At 35.5% G+C, this 14,332-nt stretch overlaps 2 protein-coding genes across 2 annotated transcripts in view; both read left to right on the top strand.

The window, feature by feature from the left end:
- Positions 1–14,332, top strand: part of LOC145291533 (4'-phosphopantetheine phosphatase-like) — an 81,093-nt gene that overhangs the window by 7,205 nt on the left and 59,556 nt on the right. The window lies entirely within an intron of this gene.
- On the top strand, positions 11,135–11,560 carry LOC145291118 (zinc finger MYM-type protein 1-like). Its single transcript, XM_080136633.1, has one exon. The coding sequence runs from the start codon at positions 11,135–11,137 to the stop codon at positions 11,558–11,560; it is 426 nt and encodes a 141-aa protein (XP_079992759.1).

The raw sequence follows: 14,332 nt of genomic DNA, 5'->3' as shown, positions 1-14,332 counted from the left end.
CAAAAAGAAACCTTGCAAGTGAAGGACATGTGCAATGTAAGTTACCAATTGAAAACATCAGTCTAACCATTATCTGAAGAAGGGATGTGGATACCGACATAGGATGACAACTTGAGCATTCCAAGTTTGAATCCTGTTGGGCTCATAATCCTGTTGGGCTTACACTATGGATGTTGGCAACTTTCATGTGGTCCCTTCTGTGAGTATCTGATTTTATAAAGAACTGGGAGAAACCAATGCCAACCACAGAATCGAATCAATCAAAATGTTTTGCCATGTTGATTCCTAATCTTTCATCTTAAGAGAAATTTATCTAATAAAGATCAACATTTCAGTTTGTACATCTATAGGGGAAAAAATTATTTAACAGAATTTTTGAAATTTGAAATATAGTAGACATAAATTGGAATTGAATAGTGTGACCCAGCCGCCTATGGTGGTCGGATTTTACAGTAATAATGATTATAATAGAGCTGAGTTAGAGCTTTTGTTATGTGAACAATCCCGGGCAATTCTTGATTGCCTTACTGGTTGGTGACTAAAGTCAAAAGCAAGAGAAATCTAAAATTCAACCAAGTTTATTTGGGAATGATAATAACATTAAGATGATGATGATAATAATAATAATAATATTTCACTAACAAAACAATTGTTTGGCGATTGAGTTGTCGTTGTTTTGGGTTTACTGAAAGTTGGGATTACCTTTAGGTTCAAGGACCAGAATTGGCTTCGCGTGAGAAACTTGTCATTAGAAAACTGCATGATTACGTAATGTGGCAGTGACCAATTGATAAAGAAAGGATTATTACATAGGAAAACACCCTGGTTTACCAGACCCTTACCTTTGCCTGGTATAAAACATTGGGACAAGCAAATTTTGGCAGTCTGAACTAGCTCCCAGCTGCGGAATCCTCCCCCCCCCCCACATTGCCCACTCACCCCACTCTCACTGACTACCAGGCGTCAGGAATACAAAAAGAGAAAAAAAAAAATAAAATCGTCCATCGCAGATAGACTTTTCTTTTTTTTAAACTAATTGTTGCATTCAACTGTAAATAATTGTGTTGAAAAAAATGTATTCCAAATTTAATTCCACTGTAAATACAAAACATTGTAGTTAGAAGTTTTATTTGATGATATAATTTTTGAAAATAATCAAGGAACTGATGACGAGTTCTTATTTATTGTCTACGGGATCTATAACTTAGTTATCAGGCCAGACAGTCCACTTAAGTTATTTTCTTTCAGGAGACGACAAGCAGAGAGGGCATCTACTGGGAACAGGCTGTGGCTTGCTGATCTAAAAGAAACAGGTGTGGTAGGCACCCTACTCTGTATTTCCTTGAAAACTTTGAATTGTTTTCCTTTATTTTCCTTTGTGTTTTTTTGCTTGTGGACTACTTGTGGAAAAGGAATAACTAGAATCGCGCGTCAAATCCTGTCATCGTATAGACTGTCAAGGCCAAGCTCGTGAACTTAAGTGTTCCAAATTCGGAACCACCTAGAATGCACTTACCTACTGGTGAACACTCCTTGGAGTTTTTGTCGGATTACAATAGTCTGTTTGATTTATTGGGGGGAGGGGCGGCAAAGGGGGCAGGTCTCCTCCTCCCTCATTACCCCTTTTAATATATATATAAAGCTGAATGTCTGTGTGTGTCTGGTTACGAATAGGCTCCTATATGGTTGACTATTTTAAAAAACTGATTACATATAATGATAGACGATGTATCGAGACACAGGAATGGGTGTTTGATCTGGCAGAACGGTGGTTCATTAAAATTATGGGGTCTGCATTCATGCCTGGTCCACAAAGTATGGAAATAAAAAAAATTAAAAAAAAGTTTACAAGTGTTTTTGATATGGATGTACATAAGAATACTTTGATAAGTATGTTTTAACTTAAATAGGGATGGTATAATAAAATTCTGGGGTCTGTGTTCGCGCATGGCCTCCATAGAATGAATAAAGACTTTTCATATCTATCTGCGTAAGTATACTTTTATAATATTTCAGTTTGAAGGAATATGGTATAATAAAATTATGGAGTGTTCGTTCGCACCTGACCTCCATAGAATGGAAATATGTCATAAAGTTTAACAAGGTTTTTTAATATAGATCCACAGAATATTGTGATAAGTGTTTCAGTGTGAACAGGTATGGTATAATAAATTATTGGGTTTATCTATTTTATTTTTACTTTCATCATATTTTGCTTTGGTTTTGATACCCCCAAATTCAACCCAAATTTACGACCCTTCCTTTTCATAACCTATCATACTTTCATAAATCAGAGTCCATCCTCTGTAGGCTGTTTTTGAATCCAGTCAACGACGGGTACTTTTGCTTGTGTGTGTATATATATATATATATATGGATTCAAAAACTATTTGACAGCTTGTATGAGATTGGGAACATGAATAGTAGGCATAAAATGCTCTAATCAATATATTTATAAAAGTGTGTGCGTGAGGACACTTTTCAACCTATATACTTAAGGAATTTTTAGTCTAAAAACTTGAAATTTGGTATATAGGGTATGCAGACGTGGCAAACTTCTAAATCTGTTTTTATCCAGAAGAAAGGGCTGCTCAGGGATCAAAAATAAAAAATTGGTACTTGGAGGTCAGATTTTTATCTGTTTGTCAGCTGTTTCATGACTGTGCATTTGTGTGAATCGTTCACATTATGTTAAGTATAAATAGGTTTGAAAACACTTTTTAAAGATCATGTCAAGCTGTCCTGATGCTTATCCTACTTGACTCACTGTCTTTAGGTTTTAGTTTTGACCTTAGCTTAAGTATTTTTATTTTTTTACTGACAAGAAGTGAACTGTTTAGAAGAAACATAATACTCGCATCTACATATATATATATATATATATATATATATATATATATTTTACGTTTAATACCAGGCAACGTCGCTATATTAGATTTATTTCTGAGGGGAGACAAAAGAGGCAGAGCCTCTTATCCTCTGTCTGAAAAGAAATATATATACATTGATTCGAACAATACTGAACATATTTCTATGGAATTTTAAACCACGATAAGATATTATAGTGACTGTAATGAGCTATGGTTGATGTAAAGGGAATAAAGGGGAGCATATCCATCCCCATATCTGTAAAAAATAAATGTACCTGACGTGTGTGTGTGTGTGTGTGTTTAAAATGCTTTTATTCCTTTTACCAACAAGATAAAACTATGTAAATTTGTATGTGGAACTAAATACCACACAGCTGCTTCCCAACCGACTCCAACATGGTTGTCTTCAAGTCTAATATAAACAAATACTTGTTGAGCCGTCCTTTTGAATAACAATTCCTCTGAAGTAATTTTCTGTCCATTCCACTCATTGTTTCCAATCCTCTTGAAGTATTGTTCATCCCCCACCTTTAACCCTTATTCTTGAGTGGCCCCTGCGTCTCGATAATTGGAAACTAATTAATATAAAAAATAAATAAAATAACCCTGGTAACTTCAGATAACTCTGTTAGTTAAAAATAAAACTGAAGAAAAACAATAATTCATTATTACAGTTCTGAGTTTTTGAGGTGAGGGTTGATTGTTTATATGTTCGGATCGGACTATTGTTCTCATCTTGAGTGTTATTTATGTAACGTTTTGGTCAATATAGCCTTCGTCTTTCATCAGGCATGTTGGTCACCATCTTGGAAAAGAAAGGAGAAAAGTTTCTGACTCCATAGATGGTTTCTTATTCTTAGAGTTGTTTCTGGTTTTTCTTTTTCACCATGGTTTCGTATTTGGCAACCAAATTTCTTTCACACATATGCAACCACAGCAAAATAAACAAAAAACAACTCCGAGAATACGAAACCATCTACGGAGCCAGTAATTTTTTTTTCCTTTCTTTTCCAAGATGGCAATTAGCATGCCAGGAATAGTAATAATACAGGTTGGCTTCCAAAAGTCTTTTCTTAGAACAGTGTACTTTCAAGTGAAGATAGCTTTGCTTTGTGTCAAGTTAACTGGCAGGAGAGAGGGTGCCTTCCAAATCCTAAAACATTTCGATATCTTTCAAACGTTCACTCGAAAATTAGTGTGTCCAGGAATCTGATTGGCTATAATTTGGACCAAATAACTTCACTAAGGCTAGTCTCCGTCAAAGGAAAATGCATATCTATGTTTACAACTGCTACATTTTTATTTTGACTGGGAACTCTTGTGAATTTGATATTGCCATGAAATTTCTTCCTTCGGAGGAAGCTGGTTCAACTTGCCTAGGATGGATGCTGCTTCTCTCCCTCTCTGTCTGTCTCTCTCTTTCCCCGTGTTCAATTTAATTTAGTGCCTGTGTCTTCCTTTTGTGATGTTATAAATGATTTGCTCAATTTCAACTTTGTTGATATGGATGATGTCATTTCATTGTGACGTCATCCATTGTACACAGTGACAAACTACAAAACAACAAGCAAGATTCCCAGTTTTATTTATAGAAACAAATAACAGATCAATATTCATGTTTTTAAAAGAATTTGAGGAAAAAAAAATTGAAAATAAAAAAATACAAGGTGCTTTCAATAAGATTCCAGACAAGTATTTAAAATTGTTGTAGACTTTTGAAAATTCAGTGTGTTATTGCTACACATCTTATGAGATGATTGACCAATTTTTATGATTTCAGATTCAAATGAACAGCTACAGCAGGAATTAGAATACATCCTACTAAAGCCTGATTGTCACAGGTAGTGATTTTCAAAAATGCAATGTGGACATGAGAACACTTTTTTAAAAATTACATTTTCACCCCAAACAAGGCACATTGCCACTTTGATGTAGGGGGCTACTATCAGGGACATAAGCTACAGGGGTACTATGTAGGGATTTGGGCAACAAGATGTCTGTTCATGTTACACTTGAACTTCTGCATCTGTTGGGGAAGCAGGGACCCGGAAGGAAATTCTAAACTCTAGCAGTTCTGAGGAAGAAACTACTGGAGTAGAAGGCTCTCTTACATCTAGGGATCTCCACTGTGAAGGGGTGGGACTTAGCTGCTTGTCGGGGGTATTTACGTGGGGGGGGTACAAGTGCTTGCAGTTCGTCAGAGCATTCACCGTTAAAATACTTGTAGAACAGGCAGAGGGATGCAACATTTCGTTGATGGGACAGAGGCTGAAGCCTAGATGACAGTTCAGGACCTATCAGGTTGGCGACTCTGTTTTAAACTTTAGAAGAATAATGCCACAGAAACATGGAATGCTTCAGACTGCTTTTGGACCATCTTGTATGAATCGAGCATCAGTTTTTGAGTGGCATATAAGATTCAAGGAAGGCAGGGAGTATGTGAGGGATGACAAGGGTGGGAGGAGCACGGAAGTCAGAACAGCAAAGTTGATTGGTCAAATAAAGAATTTCATGGATAAGGACTGTCATGTGTCTACAGAGACAATAAGTGCAAAGTTTGATGTCAGTGTGGGAACTGTACACACAATTATTTGCAAGGAACTGTGGATGTGGGAGATTTGCACAAAATTTGTCCCAAGGGTGCGCCAGCCTTGTCATAGACCAAGATGAACATCAAGACCTTCCCAATATTCCAGACCTTGCCCCCTGAAACTTTTGGTTATTCCCTAAGCTCAAGGAAAGCCTTAGAGGCTGTCGTTATGAGACAATTGTGATGAAAGAGTGTGTGACGAGGGTCATTGACACGCTCACACACGAGGACTTCCATGGGGTCTTCCAGACGTTGTTGAAACGGTAAAATAAGTGTGTTGCAGCCGGAAAAGATTACTTTGAAACAGAGTAGAGTTTGATGTGTGTACTATCAATAAAAGTGTCTACATGAAAAAAGTCTGGAAACTTATCGAAGGCACCTCGTATATACTAACCTGAGCAATTAAAAAATATGGTTGTATAAAAAAAACATGATTTTGAAATTAAATCACTAAACCTTTCATGCGTTTTTTTAATTTTATTTTCTAGTAGCACACAGATTTCTTTTGTACTCTTTTACTGCGATAAAGATATATTGTATTAAGGGAATTATTTTGTGTTTGATTTTCTATATGTATCATGATACATACCATGTATCGATATGTGTCATGACCTATCTGTACGGGAACAATAAAGTTGTCGCCCTAAAGAAAACAACACTACAGCTTTATTTTAAAACTTTTATTGCAAAAAATAAAGTCAGGTATATTGATTATGTAGTAGAGCTGGCATTTATTCAATGTAGTCACCTTCAGCCTCATTCACCACCTCGCTACAAGTCCAGAAGTGGGAGTATGCCTTTTTCACGAGTGCCGACAGGAGCTCAGCAAATACCCAGTGGACGGCGGCAATCAGGCTGGTTTGATGTTGTGGAAAGTCATGTTGGTGATGTTTTTGATGTATGACCAAATGAAGTAGTCCAGCAGGTTTAGGTTGGATGAGGATGTGTGCCAGTAAGAGAAGGGTACAACATCGTAGCATTCCTTCTGAAGCCAAGGTTGGGTCTCTTTGGATTTGTGGGTTGGCACCAAGTCTTGCTGGCACATCCAGGATCTGCCAACGGCCACCTGATTGCACCAAGGGAACACCAGACTTTGTTGAGCTGTGCTCTCACGTGTTGAACCATCCGGATTTGCATTTTGAGGGTGCTGGCAATGGTCCTGTTGTCATAACTTGAATCGGTAGAGAGCATGAGTTGTACAGCAGTGCATCTCTGATCTCTCTCGTTGAACAATATGTCACTTTCAGACATGATAGAAGGCTCTTATCACTCTCGGGATTTGTACACAACTGGCCAACTAGTAGATAGTTTGCAACAAAAAAAGAAAACCGGTTTTTATCAAACAGAAATGGAATCATGTTGTCCATTCCAGGGTGACAATTTTATCGTTCCACCCTATATCTTGACATGATTTATTTATAAAACATCTAGTTGTGTTGATCCGAGATTGCCAAGGATCCACAAGATTCAAATTTGTTTTGTAAATGGCTCTATGTTCAATAACCATGCCTTTTTAAAAATAAAAGCGAAAAAGGAATTCTAATTCTCACTAAAAGAATGAGAGTTATTTCCCTTTATCTAATTTTCTTTTTAATTCTATTTTCTGTTGTTTCTAAGTTGGACTTTTGCATAGAATTCAAAGAATTGTCTAATCTGTATGAAGTCCTTCTTCTTGGTCGCAGCTATTTTGTGAACCTGCAAGATTGCAGGTTTTTTACCTCTGACTCTGAGAGCAGCATTGGTCAGCAGTTGCATGTGAAATCTGGGAAGGTTTGGCTTGGAATGCACAAAGAAATGGTACAGAAGCAACATTGTTACTTTTGCTCTATTTGATGTTTTTGCTTGTCACATGTAGAAGACATAACCAGAGTACGATGGATCCTGATGCCGACTCCATCTGAACTTTCACCAGAGCAAGGTTGCAGCCCTAATATGACTTGGTACTCTCCTCTCCACCATGGGTGGCCTTGCTAGTGTTGTATAGGAATTTACGTGATGGGGACGAGACAACATATAACACAGCGACAATGACGACTCGATTATTTGGGGGGGGGAGTTCACATTTAGGCTGACATGTAAAGAGATGTGTAATGGACAGTCCTTTTTAAACACATACATACAGAGATGCATTATTGACGAGAGGGATACAGTCGACGCTTTTGAAGGAGTTTCATATAATATTCATTATACAAGATGAAAACAAAACATTACTTTGCAGTTGATGAAAAACAAAGGCTTACATAACAATATGAAGACATTTCTTTTCAGCTGGAGATGGGGATGATGGAAATTCGATGCCTGGCTGAATTATTACATTGTCTTGTCTTCCTCTCTGCCTCGCTTCCAAAAGGGATTTAGGCTAACTCAACTCAAACTGAACTCTGGCTTCTCTTCTCTGACTCTCTTCCAAACTCTAGTCTATTAACTGTATATATTGATTCTATATTTCCTTTTGATGTCAGAACATGGCCAAACATGCCTGGTTTTCACATGGACACTGCATACACTTCCAACACATGTTCTAGCAACACAAAGAACATTCCTTAATTTCCATTATCCCATTCTACCTGCTCTAACCTAACTTTGTTGTATAGTTATTTCTACTATAATGGACAATTCACTATATTCCTGGAATCGCATCTAAATAGCAATATTTATTTCACTGGACACCAGGTTTCTATGCATGCACGATAAACAAATCTACTTCTCTCTGACCAACACTGCCACCCCCAATTTTTTTATTATTTGTGGGTGGATATGCTGACAACAATTATCAAGGTTAAATTTTGGGCTAATATTTTTACAACCTCCCCCCTCAAAAAATGTGATGTTTATTCCGAAAGCCGTCCTTAACATGAGGAGGTTGGATGTTGGTCACCAACACCATCATAGTTTTTTGGGGTTTTTTTTTTACGAGGGGAGGGGGTCATGCTTCCACCAGGCAATGCCAGTTAACAGGTCCTGTTGGTTTTAAATAAGAAAACTAATCACCCTCTAATTTTTACTTTTTAAAAATTCCTTCTTTGAACATCTTTTATAAGCTGTTGAACAGTAAAAGATTTGGTAATGGTGGGGGCTAATCAAAGTATACACTTTTTTGGGGAGGGAGTTTTTGCAAGTACTTGTCTCCAGTAAATTGTTAGATGGCAGTACAAACTAAACATGTAGAAGAGAACTTTATCTTGCCTTTGGTAACGTTTTAGGGGGAGGATGGTCCTTGCATACCCACAAGACCAAATTTTCACACAAGGTTGGTTCTTAATGTAGGATGCATCCAGTTGCCCAAAAAGGGGAGAACTCTGGGTTGGAACAAAAAAACAAAACAAAAATAAACACTTTCGTGTAGAAGTATTTTTACCTCCTTAGGACACACTAGACTAACTGTAGCATCAGAACAGATACTACTCTTTGTTCCTAAAAAAAATGTTCTGATGAATATTGCATTTTTACAAGTATAATCTCTTTCATGGCAAAGAAAAATACATTGGTTTCAGCATTTTCTAATATTACTTTGTTTACGTTCCATCTCTATTCCACGTTAGAGAATTCGGAAAATTATTTTTGTACATAATGCTCCCCCCCTTCCGCATTTCATTTTCCACTTCATTGAAATTTTAACATTATCTATACTGAAGTAATTTGAATGTTTATTTTGTTTGTTAATAAACAATACCTCTAAACAGCTTCATAAAATACGTACAAAATGATAACGCCACCAATTCTATGGCAAGCAAAATCACTTAATACAAAAGAATACAATTTCATTAATTTACAAGACTCAAATAAAAATTAGCACGAAAATAAAGCTAATTAATTATATTTTTGGATGTTTAATTGTACGTGTAAACCCAAATTAATTTAAAGCATGTATTCATTAAAAAAGACTACTTAATATTTTTTAGCTAGCAATTTTCTTTTCAATTTTTTTTTTTTTTTTAAATTCACCTAAGCAACGCCAGGAAACAGGGCTTGCTAGTCTTAAATAAATTCATCAATGCGGACAGTGTGTAAGCTTGTTCTATATTGATTTAAGAATTCAACATGTACTTAAACCTTTAATCAGGGCACACAGTTCTCATTGCTGAAAGGTTAAATATAAGTGATATTGTGTCAGAAACACCTTTGAATTTGAAATAATCTGAATTGGTTAGTTAAAGTACATTTTGATTTGCCATTTTTAGCATTTAGCATTTGTCATTTTGTTTAAATTTTTTTAATAGAACTGGGAGTGTGACCAAGTGTGCATTTTATTAATGTCTTATACTTATTTTCATCAATGATTTACTTCCTAGGTCGTCTAATCCCTTGCATTATTTTGTTGATGATTTTACTCTATTCGTGCTTCCAGTTTTGATCTTTCTAAAAATCACTTCTGGATTTTTTTTATTATCAATCTATAGTTGTAAATCTGAATGTCATTAGGCAGAGTACAAAAACCCATGTTGGTTTAATGCCAGTAACTGAACATATTTTGCTCAGAGATATCCAATATCTAGAATAAAATTGCAGTCATTCGTAGTTAAGTAATTAATTTTATGATTTCACTGAGATTTCATGACTTGAAACACATACATATATTGCTTAATATATAGTATTTTAATTTATTTTCTGACATAAAATTTTTCCTATCAGTGAATAACTAGCATAGCAGGTATGTGTACGATTTTTGTTTGTGGCGCTATGACAAATGAGCAACACATGAAAAATAAAAAAATTTGTTCTACTATCAGATTTTAAAAAATGCCCCCCTTCCCCCATGTAAAGTGCTTGGCTCCACCACTGGCTGAAGGTAGAATTTATTTATCATATATTATGTTACATGGTGCCAAGTGAGGAATTTAGGCTGAAGAAAACTCTAGTTTTCTAAGGCCTGGAGAATGGTCATAAAGAAACGTTTTTTTTTGTTTTTTATTTTATTGAAAATCGCCTCATCATTAATCTTTTAAAATGGTTTAACGTTGAGTGAAAATCAACATTTCGATAAATGAAAAATTCAAACGTGTTTTTTCTATTTTGGTTTATGTCCCAATGATGAATAAATTATCAATTTGTTAATTCTTTTGAAATGTATATTATTTATTTGTTCTGATGCATTATCGTTTCAAATTCATATTTTTGCAATTGTAGCTGACTTTTAATTTATTTTCATAATTGGAAATTTGATAACAATGAAACACTTAAAACGCCCCTGCAAGTATCAATAACGCTAAGTCAAAATGGTAAAAGATGCAACGCTAAATGCTATGAAATAGTCTTTGCTGAAATGGACACAGAAAATTAGAAACTGTCAAGAATTCTGGTTCTATTGACGCTGAAGGAACATCACACGAACAACAATTTGAAAAACTTTCTTAAAGTTCAAACGATAGCGAGCAACTGAGACAGTTACAATGAGCAAAATGACATTGAAGAACAATATGATGCAGCTCGATCTGAAAAAAAGTTTGAAACTTTGGCCACCAGCAGCATCAATAATTTGCCAATATTTAACGACATGTCATTGTGGCAAGTTCCTGTGCCTGATAGTACCAGAACTGATATCATCAAAAGGGGAAGAAAACCATTCCAGAATTAGCTGGAACCTTTGATCAAAAGACCAGGTGCAAAGGTTAAAGGTGAATTGTAGCAATTCTCTGCAGCTTTGTTTAATTATTCATTGTCAAATGGCGACAGGATGATACGTTCATGGATGGTGTACTCGTTGCGTGACAAAAAATTGTACTGCTTTTGCTGTCAGTTGTTTGACAAAGCGACTGGAACATCCACTTTCATCACTGGTTTTGAAACCTGGTGGAAGCTTAATCTGAATATTGCTGAACATAAACAATCAAAATGTCATCATGCGTGGAGAAGTGGAAAACAGACAACCATCGATGCAGCACACATTTCCCTGATGGAGAAAAAGAAGTTCAGAGACATTCTGCACAGAGTTTTAGATGTGATAATTTTCCTTGCGCAACAGAACCTGTCATTTAGGGGACATTGTGAGGATGCGAAATCATTAAACAAAGGTAATTTCTTGGCGCTTGTTGAATTGTTATCTCCCTACAATATAGTATTGAAAGAACACCTTGTCAGAACACCAGCAAAGCACAGATAACCCGGTAGTATGCTCACACATGTCACCTAAAATTCAGTACGAGTTAATTTCTCTCTTGGCAAAATATTTGAGTGGAAAATTTGTTTCTGACATTAAAAGTGCAAAATACTTTGGTATACTTTTTGAGCGCACACTGAACATTTCGCAGATCAACTATCGATAGTAATTCAATATGTACACATGAGATGTGCTACGGTTAAAGTTTGGGAGTCATTCCTTGGATTTTGCATTTGAAATGTAAAACTGCTACTGAATTAATTGGTAATATTCTTGAGAAACTGGAAAACAAAGGACTGGATATTCATTTGTGTCACGGTCAAGGATATGATTATGTGGCAAGCATGTCTGGAATCCATGGTGGTATGTAACAAAATATCCAAGACATTAATCCAAGGGACATTTCTGGATTTTGTTCCAATCATTCTTTTAACTTTTGTAGAAAATATTCATTTGCTGACAATTCATCTCGTGAAATGCTTTTTGGAAGTCTTGAGGTGCTGTACACATTTTTGCCCCGTCGACTCATTGCTGGAATGTGCCCCCCCCCCGACGTAAATACCATTGCTGGAATGTGCTAGTGGAATACACAGGTCTAACAGTGAAGAGACGTTCTACAACTCGCTGAAGTGCATATGCTGACAGTGTGAAGCCCGTGGTGCAGAAGATTAAACATTTTGTGGAAGCCATTGAAGCCATATGTAGTGTCGAAGGATGCAACAAGACAAGAGGCGCTGCACACAATTTGCTATATGCAACTTTTCTTTCATTTCTTGATTTTCTGGGGTGACGTTTTGCAAGAAGTCAAGTTAGCTCAGAAGTACATTGCAAATATCAAGTATTACGCTGGACATGGTTGTTACCAAATTAAGCACAAGGTCTTTTTGCAAGAACAGCACGCAAATGTTGTTGACAGCGCCGTCCAGCAAGCAGTTTCCAAATGTGAAGAACTTGATATTCCTACAGAAGAGAATCAAAAGAAAGAAGAATGTCTGGAGAGGACGCTGGATTATCATTGCAGCAGGAGACTAAGAAAGCAATGTTAGTGTCTGGACCATTTCTATATCAAGTTGGATACCAAAGGAAAAGCAGTGAATGATATTTTTGTGTCCTTTAGTCAGACCATATCATTTATGCCAAAGCCAAATGAATACAATTATCTGTTGTCAAAGTCACTGCTGTGTATGATGAGCTGTCTGAAAAAATCATTTAGAAATTCCACGTTTAAGACGACATCTACAAATTAAATGAAATAAATTTGGTGGAAACTAAGCACTAGACTGTACTGCAGTTCTGTAATTTATTAAGTGAGATTTTGTTGAGTCCTTGCCATATTTTACACTGACTCTAAGATTCTTTCTTACAATGTGTTTCTGAGGCATTGTGTGAACGAAGTGTCTCCAAATGGAGCTCATAAAAAATTACATCCAGTCAACTGAGCCAGTTAAGACTGTCATATCTGGTTGTTCTGTCCATTGAAAACGAGCTTTAAAGACGAACAGATTTTGCCACAATGAAAACAAGCAAACATTCATTCTAAGAGCATAATATCGAATGTCATTCTTTTGAGTATTGCCGTGTTTTTTTATTTAGCTGTTCTGAAAGTGAACATTTGCATTTTAAAAATCTGTTAATTTGAACTGATTATTTTGTGGTATTGGATTTTGTCTTGGATCATACATGTAAACAATAACGTATCCGTCAGTAGAGTAACATGTATGAAAATTTTGTATGTTTTGTATGCATGTATGAAAATTTGCACAAACATTAGTCGTGATGAAAGTAAATTTTTCACTCTTAGAGGGGGACTCCACATGCTTGGCTTGCTTTTTCTAAATTCTCATAGATAAGAATATTTGTAGAAATATTTGAGAATGAATAAATGTGAGAAATAGTGTATAGGTAAGAAAGAAACTTGTTCAATTAATTAGAATAATTATAACAGATTTTTTTTTTTTTTTTTAAATATAGCTCAATTGGAAAACTCAAGAATATTTTAGTATATATTTTGTATGATTAAACCATACTTATATAGAGAAGGTACTATGCTGAAGCCGAAGTTTCATCAGCATTTTTCGGCAGATAACATAAATCACCAGGATATGCTGGAACACTTGGCCAATGAAATTCATGTGAGCAGACGAAAAAAATTCAGTCAATTTGTTGACAACTTAATGGAACCATCACACATTGCCGACGAAAACAATACAGTACCATCTCTACATAAGTATCTTAGATGAAAGTATAAAATAACCCTCCCCTCTTTATGTTAAGAATGGGTTTCTAAATGTTATTGTTTCTCCCTCTTTATGTTAAGAATGGGTTTCTAAATGTTATTTTTTCTCCACATAAATATCGAAAAAAATGAAACAAAGTTTTTTAAAGAAAATAAAAAAAAAACAACCTTTCATCTTGATAACAATTTCTGCTCGTTTGTTGCCTCAGTTTCAATATTTTTACTAAAGTTTAAAAAAAATATTTTTTTTTACTAAAGTTTAGAAAAAATTACAAAAAACAAAATAGTCTTTAACATTTGATATCATAATTTTTTTTTCTGTATTGCGATTGAAAATTATTTTCAATAAATATTCATTCTTGAAAATTACCATAGATCAAGTGATTTTAATTCCTTTTCTTAAGAGGTTGGTAACGTTATCTGTTAAGAAAAATTGCATTTGTCTTTTGCCTTCGTTAAAACATCCTGTTTTGCTTTTGAGGAGGGGGGGCATTTTAAATGTATCCGCATTTTCACAGTTTTTGTGCGTCAGTTTACGG

Source organism: Euprymna scolopes, chromosome 12, assembly GCF_053919585.1.
Source record: "Euprymna scolopes isolate OS-2025 chromosome 12, ASM5391958v1, whole genome shotgun sequence".
Lineage (NCBI taxonomy): Eukaryota > Metazoa > Mollusca > Cephalopoda > Sepiida > Sepiolidae > Euprymna > Euprymna scolopes.
Note: the sequence above shows the minus strand (reverse complement) of the source record. Positions and strands in the feature narration are given on the sequence as shown.

Excerpts from the sequence above, each read along its gene's own strand:
- LOC145291118 (XM_080136633.1), top strand. The coding sequence starts at position 11,135 with ATGATACGTTCATGGATGGTGTACTCGTTGCGTGACAAAAAATTGTAC.